At 43.5% G+C, this 21,779-nt stretch overlaps 2 protein-coding genes across 3 annotated transcripts; one reads left to right on the forward strand and one right to left on the reverse strand.

Annotated features, from left to right (window-relative positions):
* Positions 1 to 831: 831 nt before the first annotated feature.
* Positions 832 to 6,467, reverse strand: LOC146987176 (uncharacterized). Of its 2 annotated transcripts, none has more exons than XM_085776204.1 (4): positions 6,073 to 6,467; positions 5,551 to 5,678; positions 2,786 to 3,998; positions 832 to 1,323 (listed from the first exon to the last, which is right to left on the reverse strand). In XM_085776204.1, exons 3-4 carry the CDS (start codon positions 3,857 to 3,859, stop codon positions 907 to 909), a joined length of 1,491 nt encoding a protein of 496 aa, XP_085632330.1. In that variant the 5' UTR covers positions 3,860 to 3,998; positions 5,551 to 5,678; positions 6,073 to 6,467; the 3' UTR covers positions 832 to 906. The 2 variants fall into 2 exon arrangements, with proteins under 2 accessions (XP_085632330.1, XP_085632329.1); XM_085776203.1 differs by lacking the exon at positions 6,073 to 6,467 and adding an exon at positions 5,908 to 6,022.
* A 1,910-nt stretch (positions 6,468 to 8,377) lies between these two features.
* LOC146987177 (dysbindin-like) lies at positions 8,378 to 20,919 on the forward strand. Its single transcript, XM_085776205.1, has 4 exons — positions 8,378 to 8,660; positions 19,212 to 19,364; positions 20,148 to 20,291; positions 20,375 to 20,919. The coding sequence occupies exons 1-4, from the start codon at positions 8,618 to 8,620 to the stop codon at positions 20,635 to 20,637; spliced, it is 603 nt and encodes a 200-aa protein (XP_085632331.1). The 5' UTR covers positions 8,378 to 8,617; the 3' UTR covers positions 20,638 to 20,919.
* Positions 20,920 to 21,779: the final 860 nt, after the last annotated feature.

Raw genomic sequence — 21,779 nt, forward strand, 5'->3', positions numbered from 1 at the left:
AACAACGCTGTGCAGACACATGATGCCGTTCGTACACTGACAGATTGTGCCTTTAAAGTACTCAGAATAGCACAAGCGTCTCCACTCCCCACTAAAATACGCATTAGTACAAAAAGGCAAAGCACGTACTTTACATAATGTGGCAACTAAAGGCATTCATAATGACATTCACTTAGAAGCTGAATGCTCCCATCAAAGCGTTTTACATCACAGCCCACACTGTTAAAAACACACAATTACATCTGTCACCATAAATAGAAAATAGGTAGAGGTAGAAGCGTAAAACTAAATCCTACTGGTACAATCAAATATATGGCGTTGATTGTCAGTGTGAAATTCCCTCTGAAACTGTATCGTTTGTGAGCACGAAGAACCCTTACATAATGTTAAGCAGAGAAAACTTTATGACGATATCGTCTGTGAAAGACCTGAGGGACTATTTTTATGTGCTTTTCAAGGAACATGAGCCGATTCTGAAAGAGTAACGAAACCTCAGATTGAAAACTAAAACAATATTCTTTGAGCCTACGAAACCTTTCTCAGGTTCCCTCTGTCACTGAAGCACCTCCCGCAGTGACACATTTTTTACATTTTAGCTCTCAAACTCTCTTCATCTCACATGAATAAGGTTTAATTCTGTGTTATGAGAGACCTGGCAGAGATCGGGCGCACAGAGGATGTAATGTTTAATTCTGATTCGGCTCACATTATCAGTGTGTGTGATCCCTGACTTACCTTGACAAGTATGTGCTATAATATAACCTCTGGGGAATCCTGAGACTCAAGCTTATTGTTCTTCCTCAGCTTTTTTTTTTTTTTTTACTCCATGGGTACAAGTAGAAAAAGACAGTCAAGCACAGAAAGGAGGTAGAAAGACAGCAAATATAGGCTAAAATGTAGAAGAGCTTAAATGAGACTGACCTGCTCCCTGCCCATAAACCACTGACCCTCTTCACCAGAATTAGTCCCTGAACCTCTCAGCTCAGGGGCTGAATAGTGTCTCCTCCGCACTGCGTCTGCTGCCCCCTTCCTCTGCCCCCCTGCTGGCCCCTGTGGCCCCGGGGAAACCTTCACGGGCTCACAACACCCTCCTCCTCCTCCTCCTCCTCCCTCTGACTTCCCTGGTGAGCTTTTTGGTGACTCCACGGCGGCTGTTGGTGCAGACCGTGACGCTGAGACGGGTGTGAGGGCCAGGCAGACGTCCCCCACGCTGAGCTGGCGACACTGCAGGCCACAAAGACGGGCGGTCCTCTGGGGGCTGCAGGAGGACCAGCCCCGCCCACGCACAAAGAACGGGTACTCCATATACACATCCACCAACTCCTGATGGAGGGGACACAGGTGATAAAACAGTAAGGATGAGACACAAGAGACAAGCAGTGGGCACGCTTGTTCACTAGGGGGTGGTGTTGTTTCTGTTTGGAGAATCTGTTTGTGCTGAATTCATGTCATACAGTGATTACAGTGAGTACACTACAGTGTTTTATGAAGTGTCTTATGATTTCAGATTGGTGTTAGGACATGGGTGTCCTCCAAACAGCCCAAAACCAGAGCCTGTGTGGACTGTCCTTTGTGTGAGTACAGACTCCCATACTGTTTGTCTTTACTGTTTATTTCCCATCCTTGGATTTATCTTGTTAAGCTGTTGCAGAAAGTATTGTCTCTCGCAACTTAAAAAAAAAAAAGTTGTTTGGCCAAAAACAGCAAATGAAGGAAATTCTGCTTGTTGCTGTCAGGAGGTTGCGTGTTTTCTGTGTGTGCATTTATGAGCTGTGTCTGTGTACACAATGTACACCCAGATGTAGTATAATAAGAAGTGCATCTGCATCTGCAGTCTGCACCTGTCTGGAAATCATGACATGGCCTTCAGGCTAGAATTCCTCAATAATGTTTCTTTGTTGTGGCCAAACTCTCTTTCTTTCTTTCTTTCTTTCTTTCTTTCTTTCTTTCTTTCTTTCTTTCTTTCTTTCTTTCTTTCTTTCTGACTAGTCTGTCTCTCAGTTGTTCTCTGTGGAGGTCAGCCACATGCCCATTAGCTCCCTTTGAATACTTACTGTTGAGATACTATTTTTTTTTAAAAAGGGGCTGTGCAGATTTTAGAAAACGTTACTCAAACAGAATGGTGCATTTGTTGGGGACTATTTTCAGCTGTGGATTAATACATGCTTTCTGTGTTAGCACTTTATGGTGCCAGGATTGTGAACGTGGGAATGTATGTAGCCTATGAAGTCAGGCAAGTGTGGGTATTGATTTCTGTGATTATGTAAGAAATACCTGTTGGTGGGATCAGTTGTTCATGGTTGGTTTTGTTCACAGTAGAAAATTATCAAACCTTTTGGTAACACACACAATAAGTACATACTATTAAGCAATAGTTAAGCATTAAATACTGAATTCATCATTTATAACACATGAATACTCATTAATATGTAGCTTATAAACACGGTTAAAATGTTTTACTCATCATTGATAAGCATTAACTAATGAGTTTTCATGCGTTATAAATGAAGAATTCAGTATTTATTAATGCTTAACTAATGCTTAATAGTGTACCAACCTTATTAACCTGTCACTTAAAGCCTTATTGAAGGCATTGGGAAGATGGAGGAATCTGTGCTTGATATTTTTATCACATTCAATCGATGCAATGTAAAGATTCTTTATACTCATTCTCATATGATCTGAATGCAAAGTCTGTTGAATAAACCGCTTAAGGAGAAAAATGTCAGCTACTTGTGAATGGTCTGCTGTGAATGATGTGTGAAACAGAGTGATTTTCCGTTACCTGCGACTGCTGGTCATGAAGCAGCATGAGTAGGCGTGAGATGGAGGAGGAGGAGGAGGAGGAGGAGAGGGCTGAGGGGGAGATGCTCTGCACTGTGCAGCAGCTCAGACGCAGGTCTGGACAGGCCAGTGATCCCAGCAGGAAGTCCTCAGTCTGCAGGTGCTCCACTCGCCTCAGACGCCCGTCTCTGAGCTCGATCAGAGAGCCGGCCACAAAGTGAGGGAGCAGCCAGGGGAAAGGGTTGGTTGAGGAAGAGGAGGAGGAGGAGTGCTCAGACGAAGGCACAGCAGAAGGTCTGACTGTGTCCTCTTTCATGGAGGTGTATGAGCTGGTTGAGTTATCGACAGGGAGGGAATGTCCAGACCCAGGATGTCTGGCAACGTTTGTTGGTTTGTGCAACAAATCATCTCGGTTCTCATGTGGAGAATGAGGTAGGCATGTGCTCAACGATGGAGGACTTGCTTTTGCAACCCTGGGAAAATACTCAAATTTCCTCTCTTTTCTCCTCATGTATGGTCCTTTACTCCTGCTGCTGCTGCCGCTGCTGCTGCTCTGTCTGTCTGTGTCCCTTAATGTCTTGAGCTGCTCCCAGCTGTAGCCTCCACCCGCTCTGTGGAAACTGTCAAAGACCAGGGAGGTAGGGCTGAACCTGGAGGGGTGGTGCGGAGGACCTGGGTGAACTACAGGAGTGCAGGACAGAGGGTGCTGATACTGATGGTGGGAAAAGCCCCATCCTGGGTGCAGGGGGTTAAACTCTCTCGACTGTGCCCAGCCATGGTGGTCCCTGAACGCAGACAGCGCGTAAGGCTTCGATCTGGTGGATGTGTGTGTGTGAATCCAGGGCTGGTAGAGTGCAGGGACCCGTCTCGGCACTGGCTGAAATGGGCCGGTGTGTTTTGTCTTGAACTCGCTGTGGCTCTTGTAAGGATAAGGTGCCTTGAATGTTGCATCATCACACTGCTGCTGCTGCTGCTGCTGCTGCTGCTGTGATGGCGAGCTCGGCCTTTGGTCCCTCTTTTTCAGCGGAAGGCTGTCCCTGTCCGGGCCCAGAACCGGGTTTTGTGTGAAGCTCATTGGCTCACACTGAACGGTCACTCACACTGGCCCTGCGTGGCCTCCTGCAGAAGCTGAGGAGGTGTTGTGATCATGTGATGCAGACTCCATTAGTCTCTTGGCAAGCGTTGCAGATATTAAGGTCCAAGGTTGTCACGATCTGAAAAGTAGAAGAAACAAACATTTTTACAAACAGTCAAATTTACAAATGACGTGTCAAAGCTGAAGAAAATCATTCTTTAATTTTTTCCAAATCATCTTTACTCATCCTCTCATCTCTTCCTCCATCTGTCACTTTCTTTAAAATATTGTTAATAAATGACAGAGCACCACCACCACCCCCTCCTCTGAATGTGCCACCTGCTGAGATCACTGCCTGTAAGTATCCCCTAGACATGTCAACAATAACTGCACCATCAGCTTCAAATGAAGGCTTTCCAACCACCAATCTATCTCTACTGATGTGGTTTGGTTTGATGGACATCTACCAACTCCTTTGTAAGAAAAAAAAAGAGAAAAAAGTAACTATGGTAACAAAGTACTGCTCAGTGTGGATGGTGTAGAAATGAGCAAATTGAGGACACGGCAAAGCAAAAGGTTGGGGGTGGGTGTAAAGTTAGAGGTTAGCTGTTATCGATTGACTTCCTTTGAGGTTAATAATCTCTTTCAAATCAGCTTTTTGTGTAACATTTTCCACTAGAAACAAAGGAGAGCGTGTGCTAAGTTCAGGACGTTGAACAACACACAGCCGCAGCATCAGTCTCTCTCTTTCTTGTCGGACGAAAGTGATCTCCAACACCTCGAGCTACTGAAACCCCTTCATCCTCCTTACGTGCATGCACAGTGAGTCAGTACACTCAGAGGGGCTAAATATAAGCACCTTGTGGCCACACGCAAGCTCAACAGTTCCTTCAACCTTCAACGGCTCTGTGCAGACGCATTATTTACACACAGCGATGCATGGAGGTGAAGAGCAGAGGAGGACTTTTACAGCCCGTCGATGCAAAGCCCGTCTCAGTGCTCTGTATTATGTCATCATCACAGCCCAGGCTGCCGCTGAATGGACCTCTTTGACTCTTTCTGACAGACGTGCCTCTGATAATATGAGCCGCTTCTCTGTTACGTGTGTGTGAGATCAGACAACACCCTCACACTTACATTCCTGTGCGAGCACTTACCATCAAACCGTGAGACATAAATAGATCTGTCAGTTCAATGCTTGCAGTGTAAATTTAAATTCATTCAAATGGCTTCTTACTTACTCACAATGACCGACACACAGGTATAATCTAGACTATGACCTAAACAGGCCTGTTATGTGATGATACCCAGCCATAATAACCTTATGAGGTGAACAGTTCACTACATGGTAATCTATGGAAATGAAATGTATACACAGTGGTTTTTAGTGTGTTTGAAGGCATCAAGATATTATTCTGTACTGAGTGAGGATATTTTGCATAGCGGCAGTGGTAACACTTAGTCAGCTTGTTTCTATGTATGAAGTGAAACACACAATCAAATTTAACATCTGGCACTTAATCCCACAGACCGAGAAGAGTTCCTCACACATACATTCAGACCTAGACTAATGCATGCATGTTTAATAACTGGCTTCTTTACTAAAGTCAAACCTGGCAACATTTTTTTATAAAGAATTTCTACCTTAATCCAAAGCCAAACTGGATGTCAGAGAGGAGACTGTTACTCACATGTCCCTCCGTCCATCCATCCATCCTTTCTTCTGTGCGTCCATCTTCACACAGTGCGTGTGTCCATGCTCACAACATGAACACAGACGGTCCACACACACCTGTCTGCCTTGTGTCGTCCTCCCAGGCTGCAGGAGAGAAGAGCAGAATGAGCAGAAACATCCAGACAAGCTCAACAGACTGTTTGTCAGACACACACACACACACATACACACATATACACACACACTCTCCTCCTTTCCTCTTCTTGTCTCTTCTCCTCCTCTCTCTCTTCCCTCCTACTCGCTTTTACATTTTACACTCCCACTCTACTCAGTCAGTCAGTCAGTCAGTCAGTCAGTCAGTCAGTCTGTTAACCTTTCTCAGCCAGATTTGATGCATTTCTTTCTTTCTTTCTTTCTTTCTTTCTTTCTTTCTTTCTTTCTTTCTTTCTTTCTTTCTTTCTTTCTTTCTTTCTTTCTTTCTTTCTCTCTGTCTTTCTTTCTTTCTTTCTTCCTTCCTTCAACGTCTGAACTTGTTCACCCTGTCTTTGCTGCTGAGTAGCACTCTCAGCCCCTCTTCCATTTGTAATCACCCTCCTCTTCCTCTCTCCATATTCCACACACACACACACACACTCTCTCCCTTTTCTCCATGTAGCTCTCTGTTGTTGGGTGTATAATTAGAAATGAGACTGCTGTGCAACTCCTCAGCTGATGGTAGGCGTATGACTGCCTGATGGCTTTGGCGTTCTGCCCGGTGTAGTGAGGGCGGGAAGCGCTCGCTTTAGACCAGCCTGGACACACTCGCGCAAGATAAAAGGGATTGCAAATCAGAAATCTTGCTATCACATCTGCAGTGCAATAGAAAACAACCCTCATCTCACTTATCACTAATTCTTCCTGCTTCTCTCACCTCGGGGGCAGATGTGAATAATGTTTCGCCCCGACTGACTGACTGCAACGGCAAACTGCGAATGATTGCTTAGAAATGGCTTGTAATTGCATTGGACCACAGAGCTCAAAGTTCAACATTAAGTACAAAAGCCAATCCTCTGCAGGAAAAATAGGATTTTTATAGTCGTGCTAACAACATAAACAATTTCCGTCACCTATGACCTCCTGCCTTGTCTGCTGTCTATATGTTTCCCTTCACTTTCTTCTGAATGCTTGCATGCCTATCTCTTTCATCTCCATTTAAAATACAAAAAAGATGACAGAGCTTTTGCACACTGTGTCCCATAGCTATTGATTCTTGCAGAGCCTCAGCAGGTGAACCCCCAGTCATGAGAAAAGCCCACACATAATTGAGTTTGAGGTGAAGAGGATTTCTCACTTTGAGTCACTTCATGCTTCCTCTGCCCACTCTCTCTCTGTTTTCTCTCTGTCAGTTTTTTTAACACCTTCTCAACACACACACGCACACACACATGCTGGAGAAAGTTCACGGTGTGGTTGGTGTTTGCCACGACGAGTACATTTCGGCAAAACCACCACAACCATTGACATTTACAAAGTATGTGTTTTTATTGATTGAAATCGCCAATCACTCCCACCACTTCCCAACTGCTACATGACAGCCCCGCTTTTGCAGTTTCGCTTCGTAGTTTGGCACAGATGCCAGGTGCAACATTGCCTTGAGAAACTTTCACTGCAACCATGCATCTGCTGACTTAAGCACATCGAGGTTTGTTGAGGAGTTTGCACTATTGTTTGCAAAAAATGCTTTAGAAATGAAGCTAATTCATCTTATATTATTAAAGAATATAATATCAAGGTTACTGTGCATAATCAAAAAGTTAGTCCCGTGTATAGATTCAAAACACATTCTCCTTCTTGCAATGCCAGACGCTCTCTCAAATGACATTGCAGTGTTTTGGAGGGAGGCAGTGATGTAATGCTGTTTTGTGAAGCTGCTGCATGCAAATATTGTGTAACCAGCAGGTCCAGCTTAGAGGAAGTGGAACTGACATCTTTTCTCCACTAGATGGTGTTCAGGACACACAGACTCTCAGATACTACAGCTTCTCAGTCAGAGGTCTGACAATTTCTTGTTTCTGGTTCACATCACATAGTGTAAGTAGGCTACCCCACTCATAATTGAAAAGATATGAGTTTTTCCTTTTGTTTTTATATATTTTTTAATTAATTCAATTCATTTATTTATTTTTTTATTTATTTTACCAAAGTGTGAAACATTTAGCCTATTTTTAAATCAACGATTGATTTTTAACGCTCCATCTTCTTACTAAAACATATAAGAATTGCAGTGAAGGGCAAGACGATGCATTTTTTAGCAGCTAGTTGCATGTTCTGTTCAAATCTTATTAAAATATTATAAAGTGTGTGTTTTTTTTTAAATGTCTCTCGACTCAAAATATTAAATTCTGGATCAGAAACCTGAAAAACAAATACATTCTTAAGATCATCACTGCTCTGATAATAATAAATATTATCATTATTATTGAACATAATTTAATAGCAGGCATGAAAATGATAATACAAGTGAACAGATATTCTGTCTGTGTGAGTTAAGAAACTGTTCACCACACTGACCCTGAAGGTTAAACAGAGAGGGTTTAAATCTGCAACAAAAAAAGAGACAGGGAACAAGAGACAGAGAAGGAGAAGGAGGAGGGGGAGGGAGGGGGGTGTAAGGAGACAAAAATAACAAAGGCATGAGTCCGTCTCTCCTTGGTATTTTCCACTCTGTTACATAAAATCCGTCCTTCCCTCTCCTCTCCTCAATCCCTTCCTCACTCTCTCCCGCTGCTCCTCCCTCCTCCCTGTCATTGGTCAGCCGGTCGGCTCCACAAAGCCACAAACTTGTTCTCGCCTCATCTAAGTGGCTCAGAGTCCACTGAGAGAGGAGAGAGGGCAGCAGGGAAGGGGAGCGGCGGCGGCAAGGCAGCAGCATCACTCACTTTGGAGCAGTTTCCAGTCAGAAGAGAGGGAGAGAGAGAGAGAGAGAGAGAGAGAAAAAAGGGGGGTGGGAGATGAGCGGCAGCCTCTCTGCTGAACTCTCACAGGGCTGACCGGCCATCATCACACACTGATTTTGTTTCCATTTCCCACGATTCTCCAGCAACATGAGCTCCTCATCATCCAACCTGCACAACAAACGCCTACCCTGTGAGTAATTCTCTCAAAAAACTTCCATCTTTTTTTTGTGTGTGTGTGTGTGTGTTGTTCAGGACAGGACAGGTTGTGATGTGATGTGACAGCCGGTTTGCTCCAGTAACACAGTTTTTATTTTCAGATGTGGAACAGAACATTAGAGTGGAGGAAAATCCTTCTCCATATTTGGTTGTTAGAAGTAGAGCACACACACACACATCCACACATCCACCCACACACACGTTTATATGAACTTTTGATTTTGTCCACAGCATGTTGCACCTTGTCAGATGCCAGAAAAGCTTTTCTAAATGTCAATCTCATGTTACAGCATCACATTAATGTAAACTAAAAGGCCTAACTGAACTTGTTCCAGATCCTGTCTTGGAAGTTTTTTTTTTTGATTGACACTGAATTTAAAATGATCCCCCTGAGGTATAAGCTATATGTATGTATATGTGTGTGTGTGTGTGTGTGTGTGTGTGTGTGTGTGTGTGTGTGTGTGTGTGTGTGTGTGTGTGTGTGTGTCAGGAAAACATTATGTGAAAGCATTATAGTGTGACAGCTCAGCCACTGTGTTAAAAAGCTGCCGTTGTGTTGATGTTGCCTGAAGTGACTGCTGTGCAAGCCAAAAATCGGACAGGAATGTTGAATCATCACCCTGAGTAATGTTCACTAATACCAAGTGAATAGGTCACACTCTGCTCTGGATGCATTCCTACACACACTCATACTCACACTCACACACACACACACACACACTGAGGCAGGCTTGGATTGGGGCCACCGTGTATAGCTCCAGACAAAGATCTCTTATTTCTAATGGGATTGTGCCTGCAGATCTCATCAGAGTCGACTGACTGCAGCGAGGTCTGCAGGCGGCCTGTCCCACGCAGACACCAACCCAGATAGGACCTGAAATTGAATTAGTCCCAGTGAGATCAGTGTGTGATTTCATGAGTCTAAAAAGGATCAGGGCTGCCAGTTCAGAGAAGACGCCTCCCACCTGTTGCTTAGCCCCCCGGCCTCAATGCCCTCGTAGACAATTGTGTCACGTTTTGGTTCGTGTGGGAATGTGCCAGGAAGAGAGAGGCACATCGTCGCACTGAGAACTGAGTAAAGGACGGACCAGCTGTTGAAAGCATGTTACAGTCAGTGGACTATTGGTTGTAAGAGAAATAGTTTATATTCTCCATGTATTCTTAGCTCAGTCCCCTTGGACATGACCCACTTAAGACTGAGGAGGTAGACGCTGTTTAATGAGCAAATTAGAGGGGTAAGAATCCATATCATGAACTGTCTGTATCTTTAATTAATGACACTCTGAGGGATACACACAGTATGTATCCGCTACTAAATCACTGGAGCTTAATGTCTCAGATAGAATGAGTACAAATGGGACCAAACTAAACGCCCTGAAGAAGGTTTAAACCAAAACATGTGGGTTGTATTTCTACCTCCTCCACTTCTATTTCTTCAGAACACTTTAGTTTGATTGTCACATCCTTCTTCTCCTAAATGTGCAACTTTTGGGTGGCCTTGTGGTGCCACGTTGCCACTTGTTTCTTATCTGGATGATTTTTTTCCACCTTTATTTACATTATTTCTCAACCAGAACTTTACTTGTGGCATTTCGGAGAAGTAGCTCAGTGCATGCTTTTGGATGAATGCTTATGTGAATGAAAACATCAATATGTCAATCAGCTGTGCATGCTGTTTGTAAATACTGTTTTGCATGATGACGCATTTCACTTTTACTTTCCCTAGCGACAACCACCACCACCACCACCATTGTGTACGTCCCTCATCACTGCAAACCCACAAAAACAAAAGCTGGAGAACATGAACATGACAGAATGAGTAATGACAAAACAGTCATCCAAGAAGTTTAACTGTTGGAGCAAACCGATCAGTTGGTGTCTAACAGGAATTTATTCATTCGCAACACAAAAAACATACTGATGGCTACAGTTTTTTGAAAACAAAGCTGATCAACACTCACATTTCCAGCAATTATTGTTGCATGTCAACACTTTGTCATGCGCTTTCAGGGATAACAGAAAATCCTATGTCATTTTTTCCAGGTTGAGGACAGCTCTGCAATTCTTCACAAACAATGCCAATGTCACTCAAAGACTTCAAAGTTAATTACCATATTTGTGTGTGATTATCTAACAGCTATGCGTAGGGCTGTATATGTAGGCTATATACTGTCCCCATCAATGCAGCAGTGCAGCCCCTTGGGACAAAGACCAGCTCCCCTCATTAGGTCTGTAGTAAATCACGAGTCGTTCCATGTACAGGCAGAGCTAGCGCCTCCAGGCATAAACTGAGTGTTCACACAGAAACATCAAGTGAACACTTTTCACGGATGTGCGATACATGTATCACAAATTCAAATATTCATGATAAGATTTGATTTGTCTGGGAGGAAACGGATAAGTCTGCCAAATAAATAATTGCAAATGGACTGGAGATGAAAGATCTGACATAGGCCTAAGTGTTGACTGACGAAAGGCGTGGAGAGAATAGGGGCGAGGGGGGGTGAAGAGTCTAAGCGTTGAAAAGAAGCAGTGGGTTAGGTTTGGTATTCATGGAATTGATAGAGGTGTGGTTGAGGTGTGGTCCTGCACCTGAAACTTCACTCGAGAAGCCTCAACTAGTGACATTAATTAATCTCAGTTGTTATCTTGGTGGCGCCAAGTTTATCTGTGGCAACCGCCAATCACAGACAATTCAACACAGGTGTTTTCACTTCTGCCTATTGGACCGGCAGGCCGGTTTAACGATCTCTGAGCCCTGCCCAGGTTTAACAGGTGTACAGGGTCAAGAGTGAAAGCACCTGTTTCCACAGGCCTGTGCCGGGCAAGTTTTAAAGGACGGGGGAAAGTGGGTTTGATAGAAAATAAATAAATAAATAAAACAAGTTTTGTGACATTACAGTGCAGCGAAAACAGTCACATTTAATAAATGAAACCCAGTGTTTGGCTCACATAACAGAAAAGATCTGTATCTATCTACTAAAGGTTATTAAGGGGCTGCGCCTTGAGATTAATCATCTCATCGTGACTTTCTTGAGAAAGATTTCTCCATCTGTGGTCAAAATATCGTACAACCTCCTCCACAAACACTGGGAGAGGCAGGGTGGCTTTCTCAGGAAAAACAAGGAGCGGTGTGAATCTTAAAGTGGTGGCAGTTAATGACGTCAGCTCATGTGAAGATTTAATTGGGGGGGAAACAGAACAGTTTCCCTCTCTCTGTCTCTCTCTCTCTGCGGGACAGCCTGGACCCTGTCCATTAGACACAGAGGACATTCTCGGTCACTTGTCACTGGGTAATTCAATGTTTTTTTTTAGTTGTTTTTTTTTTTAGAGCTGTTACAGATTTAATCATCAAAAAAAAAAAAAAGTGAGGGGATTTTCTGAGCTTAACTATGTTGCCCTGTCCTCTGTCCGTCTGTTGACAAGCACTCAATGCTCTTTACTTTCAATGAGCAGAATAAACTCATCAGTGTTGTACTTATCGGCTGTGTTACCACTCTTTAGGCCTAAAGGCAGAGATTTGTGCTTTATTGGCTGTCGTATATGGTTAATAACCTTGTTCTACCATTGATTAATGATCATTCTAGATAAGAGGATTTGTAAATGTCGGTACGTTGTCAGCTGGCAAAGCCTATTGTGTTGATCAGAACTCATGACAGTCTGCTTGTGGGCTTATGGAGGGCAGTAGGACATGACACTGACCTACAAACAGTCCCATTGTCAGTCATCCATTGTAATCCAGGCAAGAGGGAAGGAAGGAGAGGGTTAACACTGATGTCATTGTTGCTCTGTCAAACTGGGCTGATGGTGCTGGACACTGCTTTGTCCCAGTGTAAACAGCCAGATCTATCATGCAAATGAAGGCAACGCGCATGCACAGAATAGACACACAAACACACTTCAACAGCTGCCATAAATAATTTACTGTCCTTGCAACCAGAGCCTAGTGAATGGGAGGAAAAAAGGGAGTAAGAGAAACCAAGATAAATAAAGGTGTGAGACAGACACACAAACAACTTTATGGTCTGCAAAGTTGCTGCAGCGTGGCAGAGCGTGCCTACCTTGTTCTACTTCAGCACATATAGGATGTTGTGTTTTGAAGAATGGACACAAACAGGCAAAGCAACATTTTTTTTTTTAAATTGCAGGCACTGAAAATAGAAAAGTATAAAACAGCAGGAGGGTCTTTACAGAGCTCCTCAGGATGTGCTGACCAGGACTTTATAATATATTTATTCAAGTTAGAGATACATTTGTGCTGCATTTCATGGCTGCATCTCTGCTTGTGCAGCTATAGAGCAGGATAACTCCCAGTCACTCCACCATCCTCATGACCACCAGGACACCATTAATTACTGAGACAGTCTTAGACACTGATCCACTAATGGCTGGCTGTAGACTGTTAACAGCCTCCTGCTGCTGCTGAGGTCAATGTTGCGCTGCAAGGTACGGAAGAGACTTCCTCTTAAAGATAACAAGACATCCTCTTTAACAAGTGAGCTTGTGCAGAATTCCCTCTCTCTTATCCTCTCCATGTCCACAACCCACAGTCTTGTGTTGACTCACTTCTGGTTAACCTCTCTCGCCCATCATACCGTAGATTTTTAAGACATCCTCCTCCTCATGTTCGGCCTTGGTGCAAATATTTCTGTCCTCACTGACCTCTCCTTCCTCTCTCTCCTTCGCCTAATGCCTTTTTGTGTGTGTTTAACCACCCAGGCCCTCCACCCCTTGCTTGTCGCAGTTGGGAACCTGTCTGTGCGAAACAAAATCTCCCCCCTCTGAGAAAACAAAGTGTCTGCCGGAGAGCGCGGCTGGCATCAGTCCAAACAAATGTTTCCTCAGAATTTTAGGTCTGTCCTGGCATGCAGGAGCAGACGTCACGTCACCCATTCAGTATTATCACATGCAACAATCAGTCTATGAATATACACATAAATAAAAGAAAATTAAAGAAAAGCACAATTAAATAGAACAGATGGGAAATATGTAAATATTGGTAATTTATTTGAACTTTCCTACAAATCTACACCAATCCTCTGTATTTCTGCATTTATATATTATGATACTTGAAAAAAAGTAGGGTAAAAATGCATAAATAAATGTGGAAAATAGTGAAGAATTAATTTATTATAAACATTAGTTTATTTTGCACCTATTTTTGTATTATTTGAGACATTCAAAGAATTTGTCTTGTATCACCTCTGTAATAATCTCAGTATTTATTTACATTTAGATTTTTGACATTTGACTTTATTTGCTGCCATGTACAATTTTTCTTCAGTATTTCTTCATGTAGGCCTACTTATTTAAGCTTGAATAAGTCTGTGTTTTTCCTCCATATTGAAGCTGCTTTACAGGGAACACACAAAAAGCTGCCAGGCCAGTTTGTTGGTGTTGTATGTTTGTTGCAGTTTGTGCTTAATGCTCTTTCTGCTATATAAAGCTAAATAGCTGTGGCAACACATGAAAGTATGCACCACCACTAGAGCCACTTAAACAGGGATGACCTCATGCAGTTGTGTGAGGAAACTACTTCTCAGGAAGAAAAAAAAAGGCCTCAGCTCCCAGCAATGAAATCAAACTGAGAATTTGAGCAACTGTTCTGTAAAGAAAGCAGAGGAGGAAGCGATGATTCCCACTGGGGTTTCTGTTTAACTACTGTTTGCTGAGGGGGTCCTTGACCATGCTGCTCCGACAACCAAAAACAACTGGATCATGCAGACAGGCAGTTTTCTTTGCTCTGTGCTGCCCCGACCTTCCCTCTCCCTCACATCACATCGCATGGGACCCTGCCTGTGAGCTCACACTTTCATTTAGCACGGTGATGGGCTAATGGCAGCCTGCAGATGACACCAAACCCTCCTATCCTTTCATCAAGCCTCCAGATCAATGTGTTGCCTCTGCTGTTGATGCTTCTATACAGCAGCCTTTCAGGGTCCTGTCCTTGAAAATGTGTCAGGGGGCCGGGCAGTGCAGGGAAAGCACATGACATGCACATCATGAACAGACACAAAGAGAGAGACTTTAGTAAATACGCTCAGTTTAGTAACGGAGCTATAGTCTAAAAGAGAGACAGAAGAGCATTGACTGATCACTGTATCATCATGTGATGTTGATGATGTTGTCATACATCTGCTGGCAGCCGTGTTTGGGTCATCTGAAACCTGTTTTCACAGTTAGACACTGTATACCCGTGTCTTTATTTTATTGAACAATCTGATGGCTGTTTTCTATTTTATTTTAAAGCTAAATTAGCTCCATGTAACAAATGAGAGGCTGGCTTTAGGTCTATGCTCCCTTTGCTACACCCCCCCCCAAAAAAGGTTTCCAGTAACTCGCATTGTGTCGAAGGAGTGCAGGCCAGTCCTGTTCCCGTACATCTCTGCTTTTGTCCAGCTCTGAATGGGCTCTTTCTCTCTCTGCCCCCTGAGAGGAGGATCTGGGTTTGTCTTTATGTGGGGAGGCAGTGTGGCACGCAGACACATCCGGCCCACTCCGTCCTTTTTTTTTTTGTATCTTTCTGTCCGTTCCAGTCATTCTGCGTATCCAGCTGGTCCTGAGTCCTGATCTATGACCTTTAGCTACTTCCTCACGTCCCAGAGCTCTCAGAGGAAGGAGGAGAGGATGGAGAAAGACAGAAGGAGAGATGGAAAACACAGGAGGAGAGACAGAAGAAACAGACAAGTGAAATATTTAATAAGTAGCCTACAGAAAAAGGAGGAGACTGGTTAAGATAGTAAGACATTAAAGGGATAGTTCACCCTGGGGGGGGGGTCCACGCAGCAGTATTTGTCCATATAATGGTTGTGAATGGTGCTCACTTTTCTTCGTCCAAAAAGACACACCAAAAAACATCCAAATACCTCCATACTGCTCGTCTGTAATGTCCCTCTTGTATTGAACCCCCGACATGAGAAATTGTTCCGAAAAAAGTCTATATTTTAAAGCAGAAGTAAGTGATATATTTGTGTTAATATAGCCTAAGTCTTAAATAGTTGTATCTTCCGACAGCAATCACTTACATAGAGTGTTTGGACCGAAACACGGGTCTCTCAGTCCCTCTGCTCTGCTCTGAGCCGAGGAGAAAACATTTATCGTATCCTACAGTTTTTATCCAATGAGGAGAGAGAACGGCATGCAGGGCTGTGTGTGCAGCCAAGGGACGCCGTGAATGTGGTGACGTAGGGACGAGGACTGTTATGGTGCGTTCAAGGAAACTCGTATTTTTCCGACCGTGAAGTCGTACCAGTTCGATCTGGTACGAGTTCACCGGTCGGAAGTTACGAGTGGCCGTTATAGTGACTTTCACAGGTAAAACAGGTCTGAAAAACACGAGTGGGTTGCCTGGAACGCTACAAAGTCGTAAGCTGTGACTTGAAGCTGTAATTTACGATTTCAAAAGCCTGCCTGGAACGCAGCATTAGCGAAAACGACCGGACCACTTACTTCTGCTTTAAGCTCCCAGTGTCTCAGTTCACTGCTCTTCCTGTCAGTGCAAATCTCACGTGATTTGCACAGACCGGCGGAACAATTTCTCATGTCGGGGCTTCAATACAAGAGGGACATTACAGACGAGCAGCATGGAGGTATTTGGATGTTTTTTGGTGTGTCTTTTTGGACGAAGAAAAGTGAGCACCATTCACAACCATTATATGGACAAATACTGCTGCGCGGATCCCCCCGTAACTCCGAGAAGGCACGGAGGACTCTGAAAATTCTCCCAGCCCTTAGTCGACATGAGGGTGAGTAGATAATGAGTGAAATGTGAATTTTGGGTGAACTATCCCTTATAGAAGGACAGAGAGATAAAAAAAACCCCCAGAAAAAACACATAAAGCTCATGCTCATGTTGTTTATCTCTCCATCGTCTCTCCAGAGCAGCCAGCCACAGACACTCCAGACATCTTGCGGCATGAAACTGAAGACTCTGGGCTGTGGTCGGGCTGTAGCAGTCTGGACCTGTGAGCTCATCAGCAGTGGACGCTGTGGTCGGGCTTTTCTTGTGACAGATGATTTTCCCGTGTGATCACTAAACAGAGGTCGCCGGGGTCGTCCGCGGCCAGGGAAGCCATATTGATGAAGGTGATCCAATGGAAAAAACAACTGGATAGGGAAGCAAAATCAATGCGAGGATATGCATCTGTAGCTAACCTTTACCTCTCCACGGGCCTCGGCATTTAAGTAGCAACAATCAATGATGTGATCAATCACTGTTTAAGTGAGTAGGGGGGGAAAAAAAACTCAGGGTTAAGCAATTTGCTCAAACCTGTCGCCTGTAATAAAAAGCATCATTTTCTTCGAGAGGAACGCAGCACGAATGCACAATTTAACGGCTGTCTGCTCTCCCTCTGTAAGAAGAGTCAGTGTTTAGTCTGATATGAAACTGATCACATTACTGTAAACAACATCGTCTCTCATTTTAACACACATGTGAAACAGGCAGGTTTTGACATCTTGCTTTCTCAGCGCTGCTCCCTTCGCTTCTGTAAGACTTGTAGCAGCGCAATGAGCAGTTCATCACACACTCTCAAGCTGCATCTTCACAAAGTCAGTGGCAGCACAAAGACAAAATGCCACGAAGACTGACAACTTGTAATGGCTTGCTTGCCCTTTCAATATATAAGCAGTGCAACTAAGAAAGAGCAGTTGCGCTCATTTACTGACTGACATCTCCTATAGGGGGCTTAGAGTGACACCTGCTTTCTGTGACGAAGATGGAGCTTTCAGATGTGACATCCAGTCAATTAAATGCTCAAACATGTAAAATGCTTGTAGATTTCAGTGTTTTTCAGCCTGTGGAAAACCACGCTCACATACTGTATACCTGCTATTGCGGTGCTGTCAGCCTCTCCAGCCCTGGGTCATGATGAGCTGTCCTCTTCCTCCCCTCTGTCCAAAGTTGTCTGCCTGTCTGATCCCAGAGCAAGCGAGGTCCCTGTGCCCAGGACACAGGCTGTCAAACAGGACAGAGCAGAGCTGCACTGACAGGCCCCTGTCCTGCCTTCACCACAGACATGTGCCCGGGCATGTCTCAGGGGGGCTGACTGCGCTGATGCAGCACTAAGGCAACCTGTTGATGATTTTAGCCGATATCTACATTTTTTTTTTTTTTGATTTAAAGTGATAGTGGATTTACCCCTGACTGAGCAGTTATACTGTATATTCAGTTCATTATGGAGACTGAGCCAAGTGAGAATCCTTGGAATCATTACTTTTCCTCGTATTGTAAACATCTTTCCATTCTTCGTCACCTAATGGTATATTTGCAGAGCTACTGTGACTGCTGCTCTCAACACAGGCAAGATAATCTTCACATTGTTCCCAGTTTAGACATGGCTTTAAGCCTCATCCAATTAGCTCAATCCCTGCCCGCAGGTTGCAGGTTGCAGGTTGCAGGTTGCACAACCTCCTCAGAACTCAAACGTTACCGTAATGATTGAGCAACATAAAGAAGGAAATGAGTCAGTCATTTTATGTACTGCACTGCATTCATGTGATGTGTGATGTGTCAACTACATCTACAGCAGAGGTTCACACAGTCTTGCTCTAATGAAAAACACTCTCCATAGATCTGTTGTGTTCTGAACTCAGTCAGCTGCTGCAGCATCTTCCTCTCCTGTACTCTGGCTCCACATGCAGGTCAATAAACATGAGTCAGAATGATCAAGGCCAGTGAGGGAAGGGAGTTTTTGTTTTCTTTCTATAAATATAATACAAAATTTCCTCCTTAAAGTATTGCAGAAAAGCCAAACATCAGTGGATATAAATTCATCACCAAAATGCAGGAAATTAAGAGTTTTATTTGTCCCCACCAGTGTACAGACACTCTCATGTCTCCATAAAGCTAAAATGAAACTACAATCAGGACTCACCCTGAGCCTCACCCTGTTTCCAACGCTTAACAAGTCTTTATATAATACTGTCAGCCGTGAAAAGTGATCAGACGTTGTTCCTTGAGACTAAATTCATAGTAAATTTATAGTATATAAATGATATATGAGTCCAACGTTTCCTTTCTCTTCCTCCACTCACACACTGAACTTGCACTTAGCTCGACTGCAGTGGTGCTGATGAGGGAAAGAAGAGATTTCATGGTATCGCAAAACAAGATTAACATTGTAAAGGCGCTGACAGCTGAGGTTACATAATATGATGGTGTAGTGAAAGCTTAGGACAGTTTAATTAGTGTTCTGATAAGTTGTGTCATCACATGTTCGTGGGAAGAATCACAGAACAAAGTTATATAACATTGTTTACCTTTTATAAGTTTGTGACTGACTTGTCACTTCTGCTTGCTATTTCAACATTAATCCTATCATATCTCATTATATTCATTTCCTATTATATTGAAATCCTTTAACCCCTGTTTTACTGTAAAATAACCCCAAATGTCACGCCACCATTTGACCTCTTGAGTGGGGTGCACTTTCCTGTGATCTCTGGTTTCCAGGCTGCACGCTTCAGGTGTATAACTTTACCTGAGCCGGTGTCTGATTTCCTGTCACCCTGTTGTGTTTGCCAGCGGAGTCGGAGCGAGGCCAGAGGCTGACGGAGGTGGATGCAGCGCAGCAGCTCAAGCTGAGAGAGAGGCAGCGTTTCTTCGAGGAGGTCTTCCAGCACGATGTGGACGCCTACCTGTCCTCGGCGCACCTCTGTATCAGAGACTACAAGAGACGTGAGTTAGATTGGCGGTGTTTAGTTTAGTTTAGTTTAGTTTAGTTTATTAGTTTATTAAGGGACAGTGTGCAATTACATTAATCATTTGCAGAAGACAATGAGGAGATGGTTGCACCAGATTTAGCTCACAGCTAATTTCCATCTGTAGTCCCTACACATAACATAAAAAATTTAAAAATACACAGAATTAACAGACCACAAGCTACTATACAAAGGTGATACATAGAATGACACAATAGACGACGCTTAGACAATAATAAAATAATAAATAATAATAAATAATAATAATAAAACATGTATGAGGTAGGCAAAGTGCAGAGTGCTCATAGCAGCATGATTATGCATAGTAATGATAATAATAAAAATAAATATGGTAAAAGTGAAAATAAAACATAAGAGTTGCAACTGTGGCAGACGTAATACCAACGATGGTAATTCGCAGTTACAAAAATAAAAAATTACCAGCTATGGTAATGTGACAGATGTATCTGTGAAAAAATTGTGAAAATATACGCACATCCCTTGCTTGGGGTGCTGGGCCAAATGGACAATAGAAAATAGAAGAAATAGCGCGCACAACCTCGTTTTGCTCCAGAATATTTTACTGACAACGTTTCGGGCTTCTCAGCCCTTCATCAGGTCATCATCATCATCCAGATGTATCTGTGGACATCAGATGAACAACAGAGATGAAAAGAGTCTCTGTGAACACATGCACTTTCACAGATGCAGACACACAGACAGACAGATAACAGTTTGTTATCCTCTTCTCTTCCTGCAGCCCCCATTGGCAGCATCTCGTCCATGGAGGTGAATGTGGACCTGCTGGACCAGATGGAGCTGATTGATATCTCTGACCAGGAGGCTTTGGATGTCTTCTTCAGCTCTGGAGGAGAGGAAGGAGTTCTGGCTTCCCCACTGCCAGGTATGCAAACCAGATTTAGAGAGATTACAGGCAATTTAACAGCAAAGTTGCATCCCTGACAACATTTTCCTTCTGACCTACAGTTCAGGGAAACAACAACAACAACGAGGAAGTCATTAGTAACGGACTCTTTCGCCACGTCCTGGAGGGTCTTGATGCCAAGTCCCGCATGTCCTCCACGTCCTCAAACTCCTCCACCGACAGCCAGACCACCAATGCCAACGGAGGAGACACCCCCGTGGTCGGGTCAGACGATGAAGAAACGCACGCCAGCACAGTCAAGAGGAGAGCTGCACCTCCAGAGAAAGAGAAGCTGAAAACTCAACCTCCATCCTCGTCTCCCTAGGCTGCAGATCCCTGCAATACGTCTCCGCCTGCAGCACCCTAGCCAAGACCTAAGCGTGGCCTTTGTGATGCCAGTTACTGACAGAGGCGTCAATCATGTGTCCTCCACACTCACGTTCAGTGACTCCTATCATTGTTTTCAATCCTTGTTTGGTTCATGAGTTGTGGTTTTGCTTACCTTTGATCTTATGAATTGTGAGTTGGCTTACCTTTGATTTATAAATTGTGGGTTGGGTTTGGTGTGTTGTAGAGGTGTGGCCATGAACTGTAAATAGGTCCATGAAGACTTCCTATTACTGCTCATCTGTTTTCATTCCTGTTTTGGCATGTCTGAAGGATGATATTTGTTCCTCTGTTACTGACCTCATGCAATTTGTAGCTGATGAACGATGAATTTTGTACAGTATTAACACATCAAGGGCTGTAAAGCAATGACAGAAATGAAAATAAAATAAAAAATAATCAAATGAGGTGTGACTTAAGGCACATTTTGATGAAGATTTCTGAATCTTAAAGGGACAATGAGGAGTTTTGGAAAAGCGAAGCGTTTTCACACTACATTTATGAGCCTCCGCGCACCGTGAAATTCTTTGACCGGCGCAAGACGGACTCATGTTTTCATTCATCAAGAATTAAAGTCAGAGGTTCGAAGACGATCACATACCGTCGTAGTTCCGACCATAAACAGCGATTCGGCGGTGTTATTCTCATAACTCGCCGCGAAACCGAAAGTAAAAAACGCTGGTCGGCTCAACCAGCATTTCTGCCACCACTAATAATAACAAAATAACGATAGAGACAAAACGATATATTTATCGAAAATGGGCCCATTAACAAGTGTGGGTAGCGTAGATTCATCCACATTAACGTGAGACTTTTTTATAACCAAATAGAAACTCCTCGTTGTCCCTTTAAATGTGCTTGTTTTGAAAGCGACCCTGTCCTGGCAATGCAAAGTCTCAGTTTTCAAGCTTGAATTCTTGTGAGTTTTCTTGTGTTTCAAGCTGCCACGTTGCGTATGATAAAGCGCATACTTCCTGTCAAGATTAAAATATGCTTCCAAGGAAGGTCAGAGGCTCTGCCAAAACAAGGCAGGGCAGCCTCAAAAAACAAACAAAACACACCATGGTTACGATAAACTTT

The sequence above is a fragment of the Trachurus japonicus genome, chromosome 5 (genome assembly GCF_045865225.1).
Source record: "Trachurus japonicus isolate A0001 chromosome 5, Traja_1.0".
In the NCBI taxonomy this organism is placed as follows: domain Eukaryota; kingdom Metazoa; phylum Chordata; class Actinopteri; order Carangiformes; family Carangidae; genus Trachurus; species Trachurus japonicus.

What these genes read in the sequence shown, in the direction of transcription:
- LOC146987176 (XM_085776204.1), bottom strand. Translation starts at nt 3,859, where the DNA reads ATGAGCTTCACACAAAACCCGGTTCTGGGCCCGGACAGGGACAGCCTT. An exon ending in TTCATGACCAGCAGTCGCAG is followed by an intron (nt 1,324 to 2,785) that starts GTAACGGAAAAT and finishes CCCCTCCATCAG; the next exon opens with GAGTTGGTGGATGTGTATAT.
- LOC146987177 (XM_085776205.1), top strand. Translation starts at nt 8,618, where the DNA reads ATGAGCTCCTCATCATCCAACCTGCACAACAAACGCCTACCCT. An exon ending in GCACAACAAACGCCTACCCT is followed by an intron (nt 8,661 to 19,211) that starts GTGAGTAATTCT and finishes TGTGTTTGCCAG; the next exon opens with CGGAGTCGGAGCGAGGCCAG. An exon ending in TATCAGAGACTACAAGAGAC is followed by an intron (nt 19,365 to 20,147) that starts GTGAGTTAGATT and finishes CTCTTCCTGCAG; the next exon opens with CCCCCATTGGCAGCATCTCG.